General features: G+C 42.0%; 1 protein-coding gene across 1 annotated transcript in view; it reads left to right on the forward strand.

Annotated features, from left to right (window-relative positions):
* LOC126183564 (pancreatic lipase-related protein 2-like) overlaps positions 1 to 23352 on the forward strand; it is a 144314-nt gene that overhangs the window by 93676 nt on the left and 27286 nt on the right. Inside the window, exon 6 of the mRNA XM_049925642.1 lies at positions 3110 to 3364. Within this exon, the coding sequence (XP_049781599.1) occupies positions 3110 to 3364 (255 nt within the window). The remainder of the gene's footprint in view (positions 1 to 3109; positions 3365 to 23352) is intronic.

The following is a 23352-nucleotide window of genomic DNA, read 5'->3' on the forward strand; positions in this document are numbered from 1 at the left end:
CCCTCTACAATTTCGCTGGTGAAGCCTTTATAAAGTGATCCTAAATCCTTTGTCACTTGCTCCAGACCTGCACCAGGTTAAAAAAACTGGTTACCTAGTATTGTGATACTAGTTCATCCTGCAAAAGTTGTCCTACACCTCTAGCAATAGTGCTACCAAACAACAAAACTTTCTTTCTTTTTAATCACTTCCCTTCCCTGCATTCTTACTTTTCAATTTATTGCTGAAAGTTTGTTGTGCCCTGTCTACACCTACATCTGCGTGAAGTTCATCGGTTTATAACTGAAGCAACAGCTCAAACTTATTTTTCACATTCACCACAAAGCTTTCACACGAAGTTCTAAGCCTTTTCCTCTTGTTACTTGTTGCCATTCTCCACCTCTCTTTACCCTTCTCCCTCCTTAACCTGTCCAGATTGTTCCTAGTCTTGTCTAATTCAGCCTGAAGGGCAGTAACTTTACCCTCCTGTTCCACTATCTTCCTATCTCTGCTGCATTCCTAGAAAACCACTGGAGAACCCAATTTACTTCCCGAATTTCCACGCTACTACAGTCACCTCAGTGGAATGAACTACAGCATTCATCACATCATACCTACGAACCAACAATTCTATGAAAAGTTAATCACTTTTCCCTCATGATAAAAATAATCATTTAATGACATTAAATTGCCGATAAACAAAAAAACATATTTACAAAACTTTGGCCTAAACACGAATGAGTTGTGCGAAGATTTTGAATCATAAAACTAGAAATTTACACCACGTACCAGACATATGTACTAAATAATGAAGAGATAAATTTTAATTCAACAGCTACAAAAAAAGAATAATTGAAGTGGATTCTGTAAGTTTACTGAGCCAAAATGTAAACAAAAATATGACTACAACCCGACTATACAGTCTTTTCGCGTTTTCTGGAATAAAACGTAAAGAAAAGTGAAACCTTTAATATCATGTTTAAAGAACACCCTAAGTCGCTTATCTACTAAGTAACGTGTACAAAACTATTATTACAACATAAAAACTTATATTCATGAGCGCACAAAACTCGCGTGTCTTACCAGGCACAGAGGTTTCAATCGATCCCTTCTTCATTATTTCTAATTACTTGTCAGAAAACTCTTACTGATAATTTTACTCTGCAGTTACCAAAGAAATAAGATGACCAGACAAACTAAAGATAAATGACAACACAGATTTTTGATTTACAAACAAATCGGATGTAATTGCCTATTTCAGAATTTACTGATTTGGACAGTTTAATTCTGTTGTTATTTAGAAATTGCATCATACTGAAGTAAAGTTGCAGCTGGTCTGAGATGTCATCAAGCAGGCAACCAGATTGACGTCCATTGGTAACATTTCCTAAAATTTCGTTTGTTCGAGTGGACAGCATTGCAGCGCCAAAATTTATAATATTACTTACGTAATGCTAAGCTAAGAAGAAGATCTCTGTAAGTTACAGAAAGTGTGAAAAAGCAACGAGAAAAGTGGTTCACGTCTGTTCGTTGGTATTCTTTTGATTTGTTTAATGACCAATTAATCTTTACTATTCGTGTTTTGAATACAGCTTACTTCTAGCATTTTTTGATTAGTTTAGAGTCTTTGGGATCAGATTGTACTTGTTATGTTCTATATATTATGAAAAGTACCCTTTGAAAAATTAATGAATGAGTGTGCTGATAAACCTCTTACATTATTTGATTTTCAAACAGCTGAGCAGAACTGAACGTACTCAGACATTTCTCTCTTTACTTATTCTGATCAACACTAAACTGACACACAACATTTTTAGCGCAACGCAATCTGACTTTGAATAATCTCCACAAAAGAATGGCCCTGACTGACAATAAATAACCTGTATCTTTCATGAATCACTTACCTCACAAAAATCTTCGTTACTCGAACTACTGCAATACAGCGAGCGCCAATACTGCCAGCTAAATAAAAGATTCTAACTACTGAAGACACTAACTACTGATAGGCATAGTTAGCAAATGAAAGATTTTCATAGAGAACAAACAATGTATTTACCTTAATAGTGTTCAAAAGTCATTATATATCTGTTCATGACATCCAGTCTTACAAATTTACTCTTTCTGATGGACACACGTCCAGATCATCCGCTCTCAACACTCTGCCATCTCTCTCCCCACATCCACCACTGCTGGTGGCTCACCTCCAACTGCGCAACGCTACCCGCTGTTAACAGCCAACTGCCCAACACTACAATAGCAAATTCCAACAATGCAGAGCAGCCACAGACGGCACACAGCACAGTCAGTGATTTTCATATAGAGCGCTACATGGCGTTACCAACATAAAAACCTAAACAACCTACTTACAATATGAATTAATTTAAGTCACATATGAAAATAATAACTTTTGTGCTTTTCTTGCTAGATTAAAACTGTATGCCGGACTGGGATTTGAAACTGGCACCTTGACTTTTGTGAGCAGTGCTTCTAGCAATTGCGATATGGTGGCATTTTATCAATAAGCTGCGCCATTTTGGTATGGCTCCTCTAGCGGTGTGTTAAGGTTCGCAGCAAGGGGATTTCATTGTATTCCGGGACTGCAGGCATGTGGCTGCAAATAAACAAAATATGAGTTACGTAACTAATAATATATATCTCCAGGTGACGATTAAAACTTCATTACTGCACATAGCACAGAAAAATAAATGATTGACACCATTGGAACTTTTAAATGAAGGATGCGAAGTTCAAATTAAGATGTCGAAAGGCTTAAAAAGCTACCTCTTCTTTTCCTTGGTCTTATCCCGTGCCTTCAAGGGCTCGGCATGTTAATTTGGATTAGTCAATGTTAGTGGTAGAGGCTGGTGGATGCCTATACTGTCACTGTGTTTATTGTAACAATATTTTTTAAAGAAAGCATTGTAAGGTTTCTTATAGTTGACATCACCTACAACGTTGCTATTGTGTGTACACGTATGTGCAATGCCACAAGTAAATATGAAAACATAAATGACAGGTGACTCTTCGATAAATCATGGGCAAGTCTGTGTTGTTTGAATACAAAACTCTTGTTTTTATGATAATAAAAATATGAATAAAAGTGCGTTTCTCTTATATTGAACTGTTTCAGAAGGGACAGTAAATTCGAGCACAGTATGCAGTCATGTGAGAGCATGGTCGCTGTTCTTGGAAACGCTAAACGAGCCCAATTCAGAATGTCAGTTCATTGCCTATCCCTGCTCAGAAGGAGAGGGACTGCCTTGTTTTCCACCCAAAGAGGCCTGCAAGGATCCTTCCTCATGTGCCATCATGGGGTGGAGGGCTCAGGAGTCTCAAGCTAGAGGCGCTTTGTACTTGGTTACCAGAGACCGCTACCCATTCTGTGGTGAGTAAGACTTTTTGTTTCATTTTTAGAAAACTTTTAAATATTCTGATGTTATAGAAAAATTTTACGCATTCTCATGATAACAAAGGACCAAAGACTTTACACTGGAGACTGAACTAACAGGACTAATTGTTATCGTAAGTCATTCGGATAACTGAAAGTCCTGATAACTGAATTTATAGAGAAAAGCGATTTTTGTGCTATTAAGTCTAGAAAGATAACCTACGTCCCCTACGTATGGCTATCTTTAAGATACGTTGTCATATGGTTAGTTTTCTAGGGTTAATACGTAATGTTAGGTGTTTATTAAAAAGAAGAAAAACAAATTAAACTTATTAAAGTCAACAAAAATCAATGTTTGTTATGAGATTATAGACACGTTTTCATAGATACGTTCATATTTTCTTAGAATCACTAAAATACTGCAGCCTTAATCATAAGATAATCACATAGGACAGTCAATATAGGTTAATTTTGTTTAAATATTTGCTATTAGTCGTTTGACGTAAACAATTTTTTCTCTTCATTGCTGTTACACCACGAATTCGCTTTAATTGTAGTAAACTCATGGTATCACACCCCGTTTTTCGAACCATTTGAAAGCTGTTTGCATGGCTTGAAATACTTCCGCGTGAGATGGTCCTGCATAATTTTCTGCATCTACATTTCCTTCTGTTCCACCTTTTTGCATTTCCTGCTATTCGTTTGCCACGCGGGGTGCGGGCGCGTAGTGCACGGACTAGACAATACAAAAACACTTACTCGCGCTTGACAATCCGGATAATTGCGAATTGAGGCCCGGATAATCGAGTTACCACTGTATACACAAAAGAAGCAGGCAAATAAGTGATACGTTGCAGGTATTGCGTAAATAATGATAATTTTTTTTATTAAGATTAAAACATTTGTTTCGAATACTGTAATAAAAGTAAGTACCTCTTTTAGAAATTATTACAACGAACTCTACTTATTGTGGCAAACCTTTTAAGTCTTATATTATGTGGCAGGTACTATTCGCAATGACTTGCTACTTGTATAAGAAATCTGTCTTTGAACTAGTTTGACAGGTTTAGCAGCCTAGTTAACAACAACAATGTAAAAGAAAGTACAGCGTTCACTAAATCTACGTTTCCCTTATACGAAGTGGTCAAAATAAAACTTGCCAGGAGATGTTTCGTGCATCTTGCAATAGGCAAGCAAACTTACATGATCCGCTCCAGATGTGGGTGATGTAAACTGGGCTGCAAGCCTTAAGGTTCATGACATATTTTCCAAGCCAGTATTATTTTCCCCGCCCTGTCCCTCTCCAAGCAGTCTACAGGAAGTATCATACTATCCTACATGTTCCTTTTTCAACAGCTTTACAACAGAAATGAATAATATGAAACCCCTCAGATTTTCAAATTTAAGCCGAAAGGTTTTCTTGTTACAAAACATTTCATTCTTCTTAGTAGACTAGAGCCTTTCGATGCATTGTATTACCCATTAATATATGATGGCAAAAAGCAATAGGAAACTACAGTCATTTTTCTTCCTGCGCACATGTAGCTCTACTGTATGGCTTAATGAAGATGGTGTCCTCTTAGGTAAAATATTCTAGAGGTAAAATAATCCCCCATTGGGATCTCTGGGCAGGGAAAACTCAAGAGGCTGTTGTCATGAGGAAAAACAAAACTGGCATTCTAAAGATCGAAGCGTAGAATGTTAGATCCCTTAATCAGGTAGGTAGGTCAGAGAATTTAAAAAGGGAAACGGAGAGTTTTAAGTTGGATACAGTGGGAATTAGAGAAGTGTGGTGGTAGGAGGAACAGGTCAGGTCAGTACAGGTTTATCAAGAAAACTTCAAATGAGGTTAATGCAGGAATAGGAGTAATGATGGATAAGAAAATACGAATGTGGATGAGGCATTATGAACAGCACAGTAAATGCCTTATCACAACAGAGACAGATGAGAAGTCAACTCCAATCACAGTACTATAAGTTCATTTGCCAACTAACTGTGCAAGTGCTGAAGAGACTGAAGAAATCAATGCTGAGATAAAAGAATTTATTCTGATAGATCAAACCGAAGAAAACTTAACAGTGATAGATGACTGGAACTCAGTAGTAGGAAAAGCCAGAGAATGAAAAATAGCAGGAGAACATGCATTGGGAAGAAAGGGATGAAAGAGGTAACTGTCGGGTAGGCTTTTGGATATAGCGTAATACGAGTATAATTATGGCTATCACTTGGTTTAAGAATCACGAAAGAAGGGTGAATATTTGGAAGAGTCATAGGGACGCTGGAATATTTCAGATTAATTGCAGAATGGTAAAACAGAGATTTAGGAACCAGATTAAAAAGAAATTTTGGACGTGTCCTGCTTCAGACGTGGACTCTGACCATAATTTATTGATCAGGAATTGCAGATTAAATTTGAAGAAACAGCAAAAAGGTAAGAAATTAAGGTGATAGAGTATAGATAAATTAAAGAAGCCAGAGTTTGTTGAGAGTTTCAAAACTGCACTAGGTAACGTTTGACTGAAAAAGGGGAAAGGAATACATTAGAAGTCGAATGGATAGCTTCGAGGGGTAAAATAGTGAAGACAGCAGAGGATTACGTTGGTAGAAATTCTAGGCCTAATAGCAGCTCTGGATACACGGAAGGTATCGAAGTTAATTGACGAAAGGAGAAACTATAAACATGTGGCAAATGAAGCAGGCGAATGTGATGCAGACGTCTAAAAAATAAGACTGACAGACAGTGCAATGTGGCTAAGCAAGAATGGCTAAAGGACAAATACAAAGCTGAAGAAGCACGGTAAAGATAGAAGCTGTCTAGAGGAATATTAAACTAACCTTTGAAGTAAAGAGAAGCAGCTGAATGAATATCAAGAGTTTGCATTTCAAAGAAAGCTAGCCGCACACTTGGTTGACTGCATGCAGTATACGAGGGCTCTTCGGAAAGTAAGGAACGATAGGTCACGAAATGGAAACCACAGTGAAAATCAAAACTGTTTTGTTTGCAACAGTTAGCTACAACTTCCAGCTACTTATCTCCATAGTCGCCGATCCGACTTAGGCGTTTGTCGTAGCGTTGTACCAACTTTCCAATACCCACATTAAAGAAGGCAGCCGCCAGTGCTTTCCGCCAATTCTCTACGCTGGCCTACAGCTCGTTGTCTGTGCTAAAATGTTGTCTTCATAGCCAGCGGTTCATGTGAGCACAGGTGAAACTCAGAGGGAGATAATTACGGGCTGTATTGTGCGTAATCAAACATTTACAACTGAAAACTATGCAGGAGCATCTTCGTTGCCCCTGCAGAATGCGGCTGAGAATTGTCTTGAAGAAGAATGCGCATGACAGTTATGTAATGTTGGCTGCATAGCTTCAGGCGAAATTTCTCACCAGGGCCTTGTACTTGCCGCGAGACACTATTGTTCTAGGTATCTTTACGCGCTCCCTGTGTGGTCAGAACTAAAAAGAACGACGTAACGTGATCGATGGGCATACTAGAGACACTGTCTAACACACGTGTGCAAAACTTCATCGAATTTTCACTGTGGTTTCCATTTCGCGACCGATCCTTCCTTACTCTCCGAATAACCCTCGTAATAATAAAATCGTGACCAAGCACGTTGACACACATTGTTCGACATACCCAGTTACATACACTCTAGCTATGAAAAGGGATATTTAGAGTTTAAATTGTTCAGTGGTTTTACATTCAATGTTTTTCTATTTTTCCTCGTTTAATATTTTAAAATACACTCCTGGAAACTGAAATAAGAACACAGTGAATTCATTGTCCCAGGAAGGGGAAACTTTATTGACACATTCCTGGGGTCAGATACATCACATGATCACACTGACAGAACCACAGGCACATAGACACAGGCAACAGAGCATGCACAATGTCGGCACTAGTACAGTGTATATCCACCTTTCGCAGCAATGCAGGCTGCTATTCTCCCATGGAGACGATCGTAGAGATGCTGGATGTAGTCCTGTGGAACGGCTTGCCATGCCATTTCCACCTGGCGCCTCAGTTGGACCAGCGTTCGTGCTGGACGTGCAGACCGCGTGAGACGACGCTTCATCCAGTCCCAAACATGCTCAATGGGGGACAGATCCGGAGATCTTGCTGGCCAGGGTAGTTGACTTACACCTTCTAGAGCACGTTGGGTGGCACGGGATACATGCGGACGTGCATTGTCCTGTTGGAACAACAAGTTCCCTTGCCGGTCTAGGAATGGTAGAACGATGGGTTCGATGACGGTTTGGATGTACCGTGCACTATTCAGTGTCCCCTCGACGATCACCAGTGGTGTACGGCCAGTGTAGGAGATCGCTCCCCACACCATGATGCCGGGTGTTGGCCCTGTGTGCCTTGGTCGTATGCAGTCCTGATTGTGGCGCTCACCTGCACGGCGCCAAACACGCATACGACCATCATTGGCACCAAGGCAGAAGCGACTCTCATCGCTGAAGACGACACGTCTCCATTCGTCCCTCCATTCACGCCTGTCGTGACACCACTGGAGGCGGGCTGCACGATGTTGGGGCGTGAGCGGAAGACGGCCTAACGGTGTGCGGGACCGTAGCCCAGCTTCATGGAGACGGTTGCGAATGGTCCTCGCCGATACCCCAGGAGCAACAGTGTCCCTACTTTGCTGGGAAGTGGCGGTGCGGTCCCCTACGGCACTGCGTAGGATCCTACGGTCTTGGAGTGCATCCGTGCGTCGCTGCGGTCCGGTCCCAGGTCGACGGGCACGTGCACCTTCCGCCGACCACTGGCGACAACATCGATCTACTGTGGAGACCTCACGCCCCACGTGTTGAGCAATTCGGCGGTACGTCCACCCGGCCTCCCGCATGCCCACTATATGCCCTCGCTCAAAGTCCGTCAACTGCACATACGGTTCACGTCCACGCTGTCGCGGCATGCTACCAGTGTTAAAGACTGCGATGGAGCTCCGTATGCCACGGCAAACTGGCTGACACTGACGGCGGCGGTGCACAAATGCTGCGCAGCTAGCGCCATTCGACGGCCAACACCGCGGTTCCTGGTGTGTCCGCTGTGCCGTGCGTGTGATCATTGCTTGTACAGCCCTCTCGCAGTGTCCGGAGCAAGTATGGTGGGTCTGACACACCGGTGTCAATGTGTTCTTTTTTCCATTTCCAGGAGTGTATTTTCACATGTACACAATACAATAATGCCCTAGATATAATAAAGTTTACATTCCAAAGACAGTTAGATGCATACCTGCTTGACTGTGGACATTTACACAATGATTTTACATTTTCACACATACACTGAAACAAGTTACAAAACCACATTATACAATTTTTTCACACATACACCATAAAATAACATTTAAAGTGAAAAAATTACGTTAGCCAATATCACTATTCTCGAAATCCACTGTGTCCACATTGTTCACTCTGCAACTATAAATCTTGCACGCAATGCTGCTGTGAGAAACTCAAGTTCACCATAACTGGTAGCTGAGACCGTTGACAGCAGATATACACTCCTGGAAATGGAAAAAAGAACACATTGACACCGGTGTGTCAGACCCACCACACTTGCTCCGGACACTGCGAGAGGGCTGTACAAGCAATGATCACACGCACGGCACAGCGGACACACCAGGAACCGCGGTGTTGGCCGTCGAATGGCGCTAGCTGCGCAGCATTTGCGCACCGCCGCCGTCAGTGTCAGCCAGTTTGCCGTGGCATACGGAGCTCCATCGCCGTCTTTAACACTGGTAGCATGCCGCGACAGTGTGGACGTGAACCGTATGTGCAGTTGACGGACTTTGAGCGAGGGCGTATAGTGGGCATGCGGGAGGTCGGGTGGACGTACCGCCGAATTGCTCAACACGTGGGGCGTGAGGTCTCCACAGTACATCGATGTTGTCGCCAGTGGTCGGCGGAAGGTGCACGTGCCCGTCGACCTGGGACCGGAACGCAGCGACGCACGGATGCACTCCAAGACCGTAGGATCCTACGCGGTGCCATAGGGGACGGCACCGCCACTTCCCAGCAAATTAGGGACACTGTTGCTCCTGGGGTATCGGCGAGGACCATTCGCAACCGTCTCCATGAAGCTGGGCTACGGTCCCGCACACCGTTAGGCCGTCTTCCGCTCACGCCCCAACTTCGTGCAGCCCGCCTCCAGTGGTGTCGCGACAGGCGTGAATGGAGGGACGAATGGAGACGTGTCGTCTTCAGCGATAAGAGTCGCTTCTGCCTTGGTGCCAATGATGGTCGTATGCGTGTTTGGCGCCGTGCAGGTGAGCGCCACAATCAGGACTGCATACGACCGAGGCACACAGGGCCAACACCCGGCATCATGGTGTGGGGAGCGATCTCCTACACTGGCCGTACACCACTGGTGATCGTCGAGGGGACACTGAATAGTGCACGGTACATCCAAACCGTCATCGAACCCATTGTTCTACCATTCCTTGACCGGCAAGGGAACTTGCTGTTCCAACAGGACAATGCACGTCCACATGTATCCCGTGCCACCCAACGTGCTCTAGAAGGTGTAAGTCAACTACCATGGCCAGCAAGATCTCCGGATCTGTCCCCCATTGAGCATGTTTGGGACTGGATGAAGCGTCGTCTCACGCGGTCTGCACGTCCAGCACGAACGCTGGTCCAACTGAGGCGCCAGGTGGAAATGGCATGGCAAGCCGTTCCACAGGACTACATCCAGCATCTCTACGATCGTCTCCATGGGAGAATAGCAGCCTGCATTGCTGCGAAAGGTGGATATACACTGTACTAGTGCCGACATTGTGCATGCTCTGTTGCCTGTGTCTATGTGCCTGTGGTTCTGTCAGTGTGATCATGTGATGTATCTGACCCCAGGAATGTGTCAATAAAGTTTCCCCTTCCTGGGACAATGAATTAACGGTGTTCTTATTTCAATTTCCAGGAGTGTATGTTGCAGTGCTTCAGACAACTCAACCTGTCACTCCAAATCCACTGTTGATGCTTCTTGCTGTCACGATTGGGTGCCAACTCTCCTATCTCAACGACAAACGTCTTTCGATGCATATTGCGCTTCCACCATTTCCTAGATACAACATGGAAGTAGAAGAATTCATGTTTTCTTGCTGTGAACACACTGTGCTCGTTTTACTTTCTGACAAAACATAGCGAGATTTTTTTGTGTCCATCACTGAATAGTTATGATAAGAGATAATATAAATATGTATTTAACGATCTTTTACATAGTGATTCACTATATTTGTTGTGGATAATAGCAATAAATGTGAAAATTAATTCATCTTAAAATGTTCACTCAATTACTTTATGTAAAATAATGTTTTTAACTAAATAAATGTAGAATTATGTCTAACTAAAAATATTATTACCAGCAGAACTTCAGGAGCGTCTTGAAATTTATACCATATTTGGCAGCGGCCTCTCTCAGTGAAAAACCAGCACTTCGCTATATGTTTCTTTTGGCGTTGTACCTCTGATTGCCTTCTTTTTGTAATCTCTTCTGTTGCCTTCACATGGAAAATATATAAGAAAAAATTGCACGTGACACTGAACAGGTTGTTAGGCCATAACAAATTTAACTCATTAATAAATAATATTACTATAGTGGCCAGCATGAACATAGACGGCTGAAGATCATTCCAGTTTTGTACAGTTCTGCAAGTTTCTACAAATGTCAAGTTCACGTCTAAAAATTAGAAAAAAGGTAGTGGAGAATACTACTTGACAAAATGCACAAGGTGATGTACTTATAAACTGCGAAACTTACTTTATTACTACAATGAAAAACTAAAACCACTCTGGATTACAACTGTGATGAAAACGTTACTTTTTACTTCATCTAGGATAAAACATTATAGTGCCTCGCGGTATCGGAGGCTATCAAATATCGTACAAAATATGAAAGAATATGAAGAATTTCATTCCGACAGCTTTCTGATATGTTGGTTATATTGTCGTCGCTGACTCACTTATGTTTGTGTTAACCAAGAGTAAACTTCTAGCGAGAAAATTTCTCCAAAAGCATTGAAATTATTTTTGAAACTCAAAGAGCGTCTTTAATTTAGTCTACTAGCCGTAATTAACGTTTTGTTTCCAGTGTTTCTGCCCGCGTGTGCTCTTGACTTGAGATGGTATATGCTGTGTTAGGTCTAGTAAAGTACTTTATGCGTTTCCACTCAAAATATGAGGCAAGGAGGACAATGTGTTAAGATGAAATACGAATCTGAACAAACCTGATACTTTTTTTTTAGGAAAAAACTGCCGCTGTTAATAAATGCAGAACTGACATTCTCATTTTAAAAGGAAATTTCTAGCGAGTAATCTAATTTCCACCACTTCCACCACTTGTGACAGATTTATCGTACATCCAATGTATAACTAAAATAAACAGAGACAAAAATCGAGTATGGTCTTCACAAACCTTCACTTACCCGGATTGGAGCATCTTCTGATTCCGTGTCAAGTTCGCTGTCACTTCTTTCGGCCGTGTGTACCGTCGCAGATTCAACTATGCTGTCTCTTAGGCCCTGGCCCCAGAAATCAGGTTCTTGCAATGTTCCCGCGTGTTTTACGCACCTCACACGGTCTTGCTGAGTTACTTTGTCTGGTGCGTCATGTTATCAGCTTGACGTCTGCAGGTTTGGAAGTAATGTTTTTTCACCATTCCTCGTTTAACCTTAGCCCAGATCAGCACTATGTTACTGGAAAAGATAGGTGACAGGTGTCACATTTCATTACCAGTCGATCCAATTCGTTATGTCTTTTTGGTACCAGTTATTTCTTCCTAGGATAGAAGGTCAGCCTTGCTTTCATCGACTGAAAATGAAACATTCTTTCTGTTCATCCACTCCATTTTGTCTGCCTTGCGCCAGTTTGAACGAGGCAGCTTTTCTATTTAAATGTAATGATAATGGCATTATTCATTGCAATAACAAAGCTTCTTTCAGCACAGACAAGAGTCGAATAAACGAATTCTTAAATGCATCTCCATTCATGTCTGAATGGTAATCGGATTGGCAAGATTTTTTACTAACACGAAAAATAAGTTTGCCCTCTGGCCTGAAGCCTGTGTCCAATGAACCAGCATGGGCGATGATTAGTCGGCCACCGCTACCAGTAGGCACTTTCAAACCATCGTTTCGTTTGAAGTCGTGCCATATTTACTCATCGACGTGGTTTCGTAAAACCCTAGTTTCGTAAACTTTACTACCGGCCTGTTGTCCTCAGCACGTCATAAATGCAAAGTACTCAAAAACTTCGCTCTTGCTGCAGCAGTTTCTCTGCGTTTCATTAAAAATTTCCGCCCATCATTACACTCTCTGAATCGAAAAGCAAGTGAACGGAGCAGACAAAGAGCGGACATCTTTGAGTCCCAATCATTAATTTTTTCATTGAAATCACCTCGCATTTTTCTAGCCGTCGCACACACTCCTTTGTCATAGTAAACAAGTGCAGTTCTATGCACGAGCTTATTGTGAAAATCGTCAAATTCTGTGGCTTTTTCTTCTCCTTCATATCTATTTCTTTGAGAATCAAGATATGTGTTCACGTCTGCCCATATTACAGCTCTTTTAATGCTGCCTACAGTCAACTCAGAAATACCTTAGGCTTTTGCTTTCTGTTATGGATTTGCGCAGAATTTATGATGTCTCTGGCTTCTTCACTGTTGGCCAGGTCAGCAAAGCTTCAGCACGTTCGATATGGCAATTTTAGATTTTTTTGGAATATCTTGCCGTCCCTTTACACGCACCAACCATTGCTGCACTACACGTAGCCCCTAGCCTCTCCATTTCGTTCACTAGAAAATGCGAGTCAATGCGCCTTTCGACAGGGGACTAAAACCACACGAGGATATCACACAGGCACACCGAACATTCAGCTGGCGGGGATCCACTTCACTGCTACAACTTATGGGAATAAAGCTGTGAAACGAGCGAATCATAGCCCTCCGCGCCCGGAGACTGCATGCAGTGGGTGTGACCCTGAGCAGTCTATTTTCTTGATGGCCATTGTACATTAGTGTTTATGAAATGGTCAACGTTGCCACGTTGTTCAGCCTACCATGCATTGCCCAAACACTCAAGTCAGTCAATGGTCTTTTGCGGATCTTTAAATAGACGACGACCGCTGCTCTAAATTTCGTCATTATCAGGAGTTTGAGGTGTTTGAGGGGCTGCTGGCAGATTCTGCGACACTGATTGAAAAAAAAGTCCCTGTGCTATAACATGCAATTTCTAGGTGAAAAATGTTAGACTGATAATAGTAATATACTAATAATTTGCCGTGGAAAGCTGTACCTAGCTTTTATTTCCAATTTTTCTCTGCCAAGTCAGCAAGTCAATACTTTCACAATCTCCAAGCACATCGTATTTCACCGACTCAGCAAATCCGGACAAATTGGGCTTGTTTCAACAAGCAAAAACGCTTTGTCATTGAGTTCATACTCGCCGATGCCTTTCACAGCATGTCATATTTTGCTAAATCAAATGCATTGACTTTATTTGATAGTGAAATTAATGACAGCTAAGTGCACGATCTCGCATGTTTACAATGAGACGTGAGCCGGCCTTTTCAGGTACCAAAAAGCCATATCACTATATATCACCTGTGAGCAATCACTGTTGTGGATCGGATACGTATTTTATGCTAGGCTTTTAATCACAGCATTCTCTTTAGTTTTGCCAGTTGTCGTAAACTTGAAGCAATAATCGATGCATCTCGAATTTCGTCTTCAGTGTGATTGATTTCATTATAATGGTAATTATTAGCCACTGCTTTCAAAGCTAGCAAGAAATCTAATCGCTACACCAATGTATTTTGGTTATTCCTTTGGATATTGATGGTATCTGTTGTGGACTGACAAGACAGCCAGTCCACAGTGAAGGGTAACCGAAATGCACGCGTTACTCACGCCGGCTGGCGTGAGGTCTGAAACAGGATACGTGATGAATGCTATAAAGAAAAGTACGTAGCTGCGTTAATACTTAACTTTATTCCATCATTGTGGTACATCGCTCTTTGTTATACAAGTGAGACTCTTTCCAGATATGGTTAATGGCGCCTTGCTAGGTCGTAGCCATGGACTTAGCTGAAGGCTATTCTAACTGTCTCTCGGCAGATGAGAGAAAGGCTTCGTCAGTGTAGTCGCTAGCAAAGTCGTCGTACAACTGGGGCGAGTGCTAGTACGTCTCTCTAGACCTGCTGTGTGGTGGCGCTCGGTCTGCGATTACTGACAGTGGCGACACGCGGGTCCGACATGTACTAATGGACCGCGGCCGATTTAAAGCTACCACCTAGCAAGTGTGGTGTCTTGCGGTGACACCACAGTATCTGTAGGTGATTTGTTGGATAATGTCTTCCAATTGTGAACGTTATCTGCCTCATCGTAGTCATCATCTTCTTCATCATCGTCATCATCATCATCATCATCATCATCATCATCATCATCTTCCTCACTATAATAATCTCCTTTTGCTTTTCCTCCAGTATCTCCACCTTCTGCTTTAATCATTAAGTCACGAGGTGTGGTCTCTCAGACAGTATGAAAAGTTTCGAGCTCGCTCTCCAAGGTCAGTTCTGGCGCAATTCTTCCATATCCTCACTAAACCTCCTTAAATCACCAACGCCACTATGTTTTATTGTCAGCTGCGTTATCAGAGATAATGGTCTCCTAAAGGTTGGCAATTACTGATTTACAGGGTGACCACTACTACCTTGCATATCGCTGGGTGGGACAATGATGGTCAGTTTACATGGTGTCCACCGTTACGTCCTAGATAGTATTTGGAGGGGGGGGGGGGTTACTTGAAAAGGTGACTACCATTTTCTTTTGATCATGGTGACTACCATTACCCCAAACAGAAGCTGGATACTATTGAGGTAATGAGGATCAATTGACATGGTGACTGCCATTACCCCAAGCATGATGACCATCATAATCCCGAACACGTGGTGGATACTGTTGAGGTAATGATTGCCAGTTGACATGGTGACTGCCATTACCCTGATCATAGTGACCATTATTACTCCCAGTGAATGGCAGATACTATTGGTGTAACGATGGTCAGTTGACATGATGATTCACTCATGGTGACCACCACTACTACAAAAACATGGTGGATACAGTGGGGATCATGATAGTCAGTTGGCCTGGTGACCACCATTGCCTCTTTAATGGTGACCAGCTTTACCCCAAACATTTGGTGGATACTATTGGGGGTAATGAAGATTAGTTGATCTGGTGATTTACGTTACCTCAATCATGGTGATCATCATTACTCTGAGTGCATGGCAGATGCAATTTGGTCATGATAGTCAGTTCACATGATGAGTGCCATTACCTCGAATCTGGTGACCGCCATTACCCTGAACAGTTGGTGGGTACTATTGGAGTAACGATGGTCAGTCGATGTGATGACTGGATAACTGCCACTAACCCAATAATGCTGAACATAGTTACTGCAAATAGGAAGGACTGTTACCTGACTTTTGTATAATGCTTTGTTTAGATTTTGTACTGAGTGCTAAACTGTAAAATTACATGTATTTCTTTATTGGTAACAGCAGTGATTAAAATCGAAATATATCAAAGGAGAATAATTTACTTTTCATATCTAAGTCCCACAAACATCAAATTATTGAAATCTAATTAGCAAGAGGTGCTTAATGTGTTTGCGAATATCAAGATAAAGGATTAATAATGTAGGGCTAACTTATGTGCCTGTGTGGCGATATATTTGCAAGACAAATGCTGTCTAGATAAATCTGGGAATCAATGCGTTAGATGTATGCATATTTAGAGCCATTATCAAATACAGATAATATTTACATATCACAATGTGAGTCGTTTCGTCTCGATTACTCAGGTCATCGAGCCATAGTACTTACTTAAAACCAGTTATGCTGCAAACTGTGCTACTAGTAGCTATGATGGAAAATGATTATGTGCGAATGATTATATATTGCCGATGAACAGAGTTTAAAAATATTGTATCAGAAAGTAAAAAAAAAAAAAAATTCAAAGCGTGATAAATCGCAATGTAATGTTGCCACATCAGAATTTATTGACATGGATACTCCGTAATACCATAAGACGGAGCACAACATCCGAAAAAATAGCAGTGACTCTCTTTCCTTATGCATAACATCAGCAATACGTTGCGTTTATTTACGCTCATGGTCAATTCCATTTCCCTGCAATGTTCTGGCGTTGCTATCTTCCTACAGGTTATAGCTGCAGAACTTCAGGAAATTCTTTCCTATTATCATTAAATACGAACACTGTGTTTTGTATATTGTGATTATATCTTATCTATACACACAGAGTATCATATTTGATAAGCCCAGACATGTCCGAAAGAACAGATGCCATATTCATATCTTTAAGTCTAACCGGCTTATGACCTCCTTCAGTGTGGATGCACACGAAATGACTGAACTCTTATGGGACTCGGTGGATTGTCTGCCGCGAATAATGAGTATAATGGCAGGGGCACTACGAATGTAGTGTGTGGAGTATAAGCTGAGAATGTGGGTCTCACGGGGAGAGTGCCGGCGATAAGTCCCGCAGTGGCTCAGATGGATAGAGCGTCTGCCATGCAAGCGGGAGATCCCGGGTTCGACTCCCGGTCGGGGCACACATTTTCAGCTGTTCCTGTTGATGTATATCAGCAGCTAATGGTATTGATTTAATTGTACGAGGTGCATTCAAGTTCTAAGGTCTCCGATTTTTTTTCTGATTAACTACTCACCCGAAATCGATGAAATTGGCGTTACTTCTCGACGTAATCGCCCTGCAGACGTACACATTTTTCACAACGCTGACGCCATGATTCCATGGCAGTGGCGAAGGCTTCTTTAGGAGTCTGTTTGGACCACTGGAAAACCGCTGAGGCAATAGCAGCACGGCTGGTAAATGTGCGGCCACGGAGAGTGTCTTTCATTGTTGGAAAAAGCCAAAAGTCACTAGGAGCCAGGTCAGGTGAGTAGGGAGCATGAGGAATCACTTCAAAGTTGTTATCACGAAGAAACTGTTGCGTAACGTTAGCTCTATGTGCAGGTGCGTTGTGTTGGTGAAACAGCACACACGCAGCCCTTCCCGGACGTTTTTGTTGCAGTGCAGGAAGGAATTAGTTCTTCAAAACATTTTCGTAGGATGCACCTGTTACCGTAGTGCCCTTTGGAACGCAATGGGTAAGGATTACGCCCTCGCTGTCCCAGAACATGGACACCATCATTTTTTCAGCACTAGCGGTTATCCGAAATTTTTTTGGTGGCGGTGAATCTGTGTGCTTCCATTGAGCTGACTGGCGCTTTGTTTCTGGATTGAAAAATGCCATCCACGTCTCATCCATTGTCACAACCGACGAAAGAAAGTCCCATTCATGCTGTCATTGCGTGTCAACATTGCTTGGCAACACGCCACACGGGCAGCCATGTGGTCGTCCGTCAGCATTCGTGGCACCCATCTGGATGACACTTTTCGCATTTTCAGGTCGTCATGCAGGATTGTGGGCACAGAACCCACAGAAATGCCAACTCTGGAGGCGATCTGTTCAACAGTCATTCGGCGATCCCTCAAAACAATTCTCTCCACTTTCTCGATCATGTCATCAGACCGGCTTGTGCGAGCCTGAGGTTGTTTCGGTTTGTTGTCACACGATGTTCTGCCTTCATTAAACTGTCGCAACCACGAACGCACTTTCGACACATCCATAACTCCATCACCACATGTCTCCTTCAACTGTCGATGAATTTCAATTGGTTTCACACCACGCAAATTCAGAAAACGAATGATTGCACGCTGTTCAAGTAAGGAAAACGTCGCCATTTTAAGTATTTAAAACAGTTCTCATTCTCGCCGCTGGTGGTAAAATTCCATCTGCCGTACGGTGCTGCCATCTCTGGGACGTATTGACAATGAACGCGGCTTCATTTTAAAACAATGCGCATGTTTCTATCTCTTTCCAGTCCGGAGAAAAAAAATCGGAGGCCTTAGAACTTGAATGCACCTCGTAATTTCATTATACATTTCGTTCTGATCTTCTGATGACTCAAGTAGATAGTAAATGACCATCTGCAAACAGTCTAAGAGGGCTGCTCAGATTGTTTCCTAAATCGTTTATATAGATTAGTAACAGTGGTGAGTCCATAATACTTCCTTAGAAAACCCCAAATTCACTTCCCTTTCTCTCGACGACTTTCCGTCTCTCACTACGAACTTTGACCTTTCCGACAGAAAATCACAAATCAGTTCAATTCGGGCGTGATGTGTAGGACAAATGACTTGCTCGTACGCTTCTGTGTGAGTTGTTATTTGCCTAATTTTATCTGGGCAATCTCTATGGGATAGACATGTAGGGTGCATAAGAATACTGGTTGTTTTTGCTCTGAAAGACGGTTCTTAATGTTTTGTAATTAGACGCAGGACGCTTTTTCCTTGTGTATGCTAATTACAATTCCTCAGTATTTTAGATTAATGTGAGAGTTAGGTTCCCCTTGATTAGGCAAACAACAAAATTTTTAAACATATGTCTGGTCTGTAAAATACAAAATGATGTTCAAAATAATTACTGAACGAAATGTTTGGTGCATAAGCGATTTTGAGTAAGGAAGAAACCATTCATGACTGAAAATGAAAGATCTAAAGCTATAAAATATAATTACAGCACTTTTCTTCAGAGGGAAACATTGAGAACCTTGTAATTACTATCCATTAATACGATTAAAATGACTGATGATATTCAGAAATCTCTACAGCAACTGGTAACAGTATCAACAGTAAGAAAGCGCTATTTATAATAGGTACGACCTTTCCTGAGTTCAACTGGAGTAAAAAAAAGGTTCCTTCAATATGAAAAATATCTCCACGAGGTACCGGCCGGTACTGTTGGTCACTACATTAAATGTTGTCCGTTTTCGCAAATGTAAACTAATGAGCTCTACTCTAATACTCATAAACATACTTGACAATAAATATTGATTTTAAACAAGGTGATCTTATGTGTTGTCGAGTGTAGGAAACATCACTCTGCAACATTGTTTGTTCACAAGTGCGAAAAATATCTGAACTGTTCGAATCCTTCGCTATCTATATTTGTTAAAACATGGTATCGCAGGCAAGCTTGTAATGTGTAATATTTTATATTGCTGTTTTAGTGGACCCATCGAAGGGAAATCTTAGATGTGTCGTTTTCCCTCATGCGTGTAAAAACATAATATCAATCAATGACGTAAGCCTTGGGTGTCTGTAGCTGAACATTTTACGTGAGAAATACGTGGTTAGAAGATGCTGCCACACTTATGGTCAACAGAAGTACGAATATTTGATCAGCTGTCAACCTCTAGATATTACCGACCTCCAATCTGCTAACAGTCCTGCGTTGCATTTCGTTCAGTGAACGATCGCTCGAGCCCATTTATCCAACAATGTTCTCTCTCTCTCTTAGCAACACGTAAGAAGTGCCATCCCTCTTGTACATATGGCCTGATGTAATTTAAAAGCTGCTGAACAGGCACACGCAAAGATAAGTAACCGGTTCCTGCAGACTGGAATCTCTTTGGTTTCTTACTTATATTTACTTGTCATTTAAAGCTTGTTTTAATTATACACAACATATTCTTAGCACACCAGTATATTATTGTGCACAGAATTTTGAGCCTTTTAGTGCAAAACACTCTAAAGAAATTTATCTCTGTTTTACATTAAGACGGAATTCTCCTACTATCAAATGAAAGACAGATTGATGTAATAATCACAGTGACATAGGGAGCTTTGTGGGGGGGGATTGCCACATAAAGGTATCTCGTCGCACCTGAAAAGTGGTGGTTTTGATAATATTCTTTACATTACTTTTATTATGCCACACATTAGACTGCGGACGACGCAGGGTGTGAAACTGCCTCAGTTTATGCAGTGTGATGTAATCAAATGGTTACACGTTAATTAAGGTTGCGATAATTAAAACATCCAGTCGAAACCCCGGAGATAATCGTTCAAGAAAATGCAGAAAATTGCTGTTTTATGTAGACATCTGTCATATTTATATACTCATGTGCAGAAAAAATAGAACACCTAGGACGTTCATATTCACAGGAAATTTACATTAGTATGTTCTGCAGAAAGAATTAGCATTTGAAACATGTCGGCCCCCGTGCTCAAGGTCAACATCGATATCGCGGCGTCAACCATCTATCGGTAAAGTGTGCCTGCGGCTCTCGTTGTTGCTATAAACCGAAGGTAATGGATCAGCTTGATCTGAGTAGACACGCAGGATGCCTCGCAGATGTCTGCGTGAATCGTACCGTCAAATTAGTGAGTTTGAAAGAGGCATTATTGGCACGTGAGAACGTGGTGCATCCATTCGGAAAATTGCTGCTTGTGTGGGACGAAGTGTTTCGGCGGGGCAACGGGTGTGTACCGAATGGTTCGCGGAAGGCCGTAGAACACGACGAGACGGGTCAGGTCGCACCTCCCGGACCACCCCCCAAGAAGATCAACACCATATCCGAATGGCATTGCAGGACAGATCTGCGTCCTCCTCGTCTGTGGCGCAACAGTGGAACACATCGTACACTGTCAGGTGTGATAGTCCTCCGCCGTTTATTACGGCTTGGATTACGTGCGCGTCGTCCACTTCTTCTGCTACCCTTGACGAATGTGCAGAAAAATGCTAGACGGTAGTGGTGTGTGGAACGACGTCACTGGGGACAAGACTGGCATCAGATAGTGTTTTCGGACGAATCCAGGTTCTGTTTATTTGAAAATGATGGCCGCATTTTGGTTCGCCGCAGACAGAGGCAGCGGCATCACAATGACTGCATCCACACAAGCCATACAACGCCGACTCAAGGCTTTGTGGTGTGGGATGCTATTGGGTACGTGGCCGAGCGGTTATAGGCGGTTCAGTCCGGAACTGCGCTGCTGCTACGGTCTCAGGTTCGAATCCTGCCTCGGGCATGGATGTGTGTGATGTCCTTAGGTTAGTTAGGTTTAAGTAGTTCTAAGTCAAGGGGACTGATGACCTCAGATGTTAAGTCCCATAGTGCTCAGAGGTATTTGATCCATTTTAGCTATTGGGTACTGCCACAAACCGAATTTGATGCTTTCCACTGCATTATGACTAGAGTGATGTATGTGACCGACTCACTGCGACCCGTAGTTTTACGACAGACGCCAGTTTTCTGCAAGACAATGCACGACTATATGTTGCTGTACGAACACGTGCCTTATTGGTGTCACAGGGTGTCAGCGTTTTGCCCGGGGCTGCCAGATCACCAAACTTGTCGTCAGTTGTAAATGTGTGGGATATGGGAAAACTACGGGTGCTGTGATGTGACCCAATGCCAGCCACCACAGATGAATTTTGGAACCAGATGAATGCAGCATGGATGGCTATACCACAGGACGTCATTCACGCCTTACACGCATCGATGCCGTCGCGCATGGAACAAATTATCAGGGGCCATGGTGGACGCTGTGCCTACTAGGCAACAGGACACAAGCTGAACCGAAGTGATTTAAATGCTTATCCTTTCTGCAGAACAAACTAATGTACGTGTCTTGTGAATATGAACATTCTATCTCTAGTCGTTCAAGATGTTCTGTTTCTTCTGAACACGAGTGTATTTCACATAAAATTTAGTTATAGTTGAAGAACTCGGCTGTAAGAGTGGTAAGGGACAAGTTCGTTGTTTTGAGAAATTGCACGGTAAATTGTCAATAAAAGCTCATAAATACGTTATTTCAAGTACATGCAACGTATATTTCCAGTGACGACATATCTTTAAAAGGGTGAATTCTACCCAAAATTTTATTCTGAAATATCCATCAATGGGTATTTAAAAATGTTTAGTTGCTAACTGAGTGCAGTTAACATGGGTTGGCATTGGCTTACAACTGTTTACTTGCTGGGCGCATTAACGAAACATTGCTGCGAGACCAATCCAAAATATACATTTAAAAGATCCGAATTGTTTCAGCTTTTTATGTTAAGATTGCGACTGACATTGATCAAATATTAAGTACGGCCCTTAACATTTCTATCAACTCTGTGTCAAGCAGGTTCATGTAAACTACGGTAAGGGGCACAACTTAACATCGTTACTCGCTAAAATAAACCTTCACATTTACTGATGGGCAATAACTTCTGAAATATATTTGCGTCCCGAACATATTCCGGATCTTTGGCTGAGTCGTAGCCACATCATCCTCAGATTGTAAGAATTGTCGCTGAAAAGTATTTTACTAGCACGAACACTGCACACATTACTACTACCAGCAGTTCTGGCCCTTACCACTGTTTACATGCACACGTCCTGACGAAGTTGCCATTAGCGAGAATCTGAAACTGGATATAGAGCTGCCATGTCTCAGTTTATCGTGGAACTATCAACTTTGTGAATAAAATACATCACTTAACCATGTTTTGTATACAATAACTCTGTTTTTAATCGACCATCCCCTTCCGTTGTTTACAGCCGAGGTCTTCATTTATTTTTAATATTTTCACGAAGCTCTCAGGAAGTAGACCTAATTCAATTAAATTACTATAGATGGAGATTCTACTTCTAAAGAACCATAATCTGCTAGTGGGACCCCCTTCATTAAAATAAAAATTTTATTTGTATCTAAAACTCTTCGTCGATTAAAATTTATATAGCTTAAAAAAGAGTCATAACTTAAATTCATGATGTTTACAATCTTACGAGTAAATAAGAGCAGTTCAAGCAACATAAGTATCAGTAAGTTGTAGGAACTGAGAGGTGATGCGGCACGTACGAGTCACGTCTGTGGTTCCATGCTGTTATATGTAGGTTGCCGACGTCGCATTTCTGGACATCATATGGAACATATTATAAATCAGAGTTTTTGTAATGATAGTTATGAAGCTGACATATTCAAATTTTAATCTGCCACATTGCCTGAAATTTAATATCTGCAACATTAAGGCGAATGTTTGAGGACCATCTTCAGGTATCGAAAAT

Source organism: Schistocerca cancellata, chromosome 4 (assembly GCF_023864275.1).
Source record: "Schistocerca cancellata isolate TAMUIC-IGC-003103 chromosome 4, iqSchCanc2.1, whole genome shotgun sequence".
Lineage (NCBI taxonomy): Eukaryota > Metazoa > Arthropoda > Insecta > Orthoptera > Acrididae > Schistocerca > Schistocerca cancellata.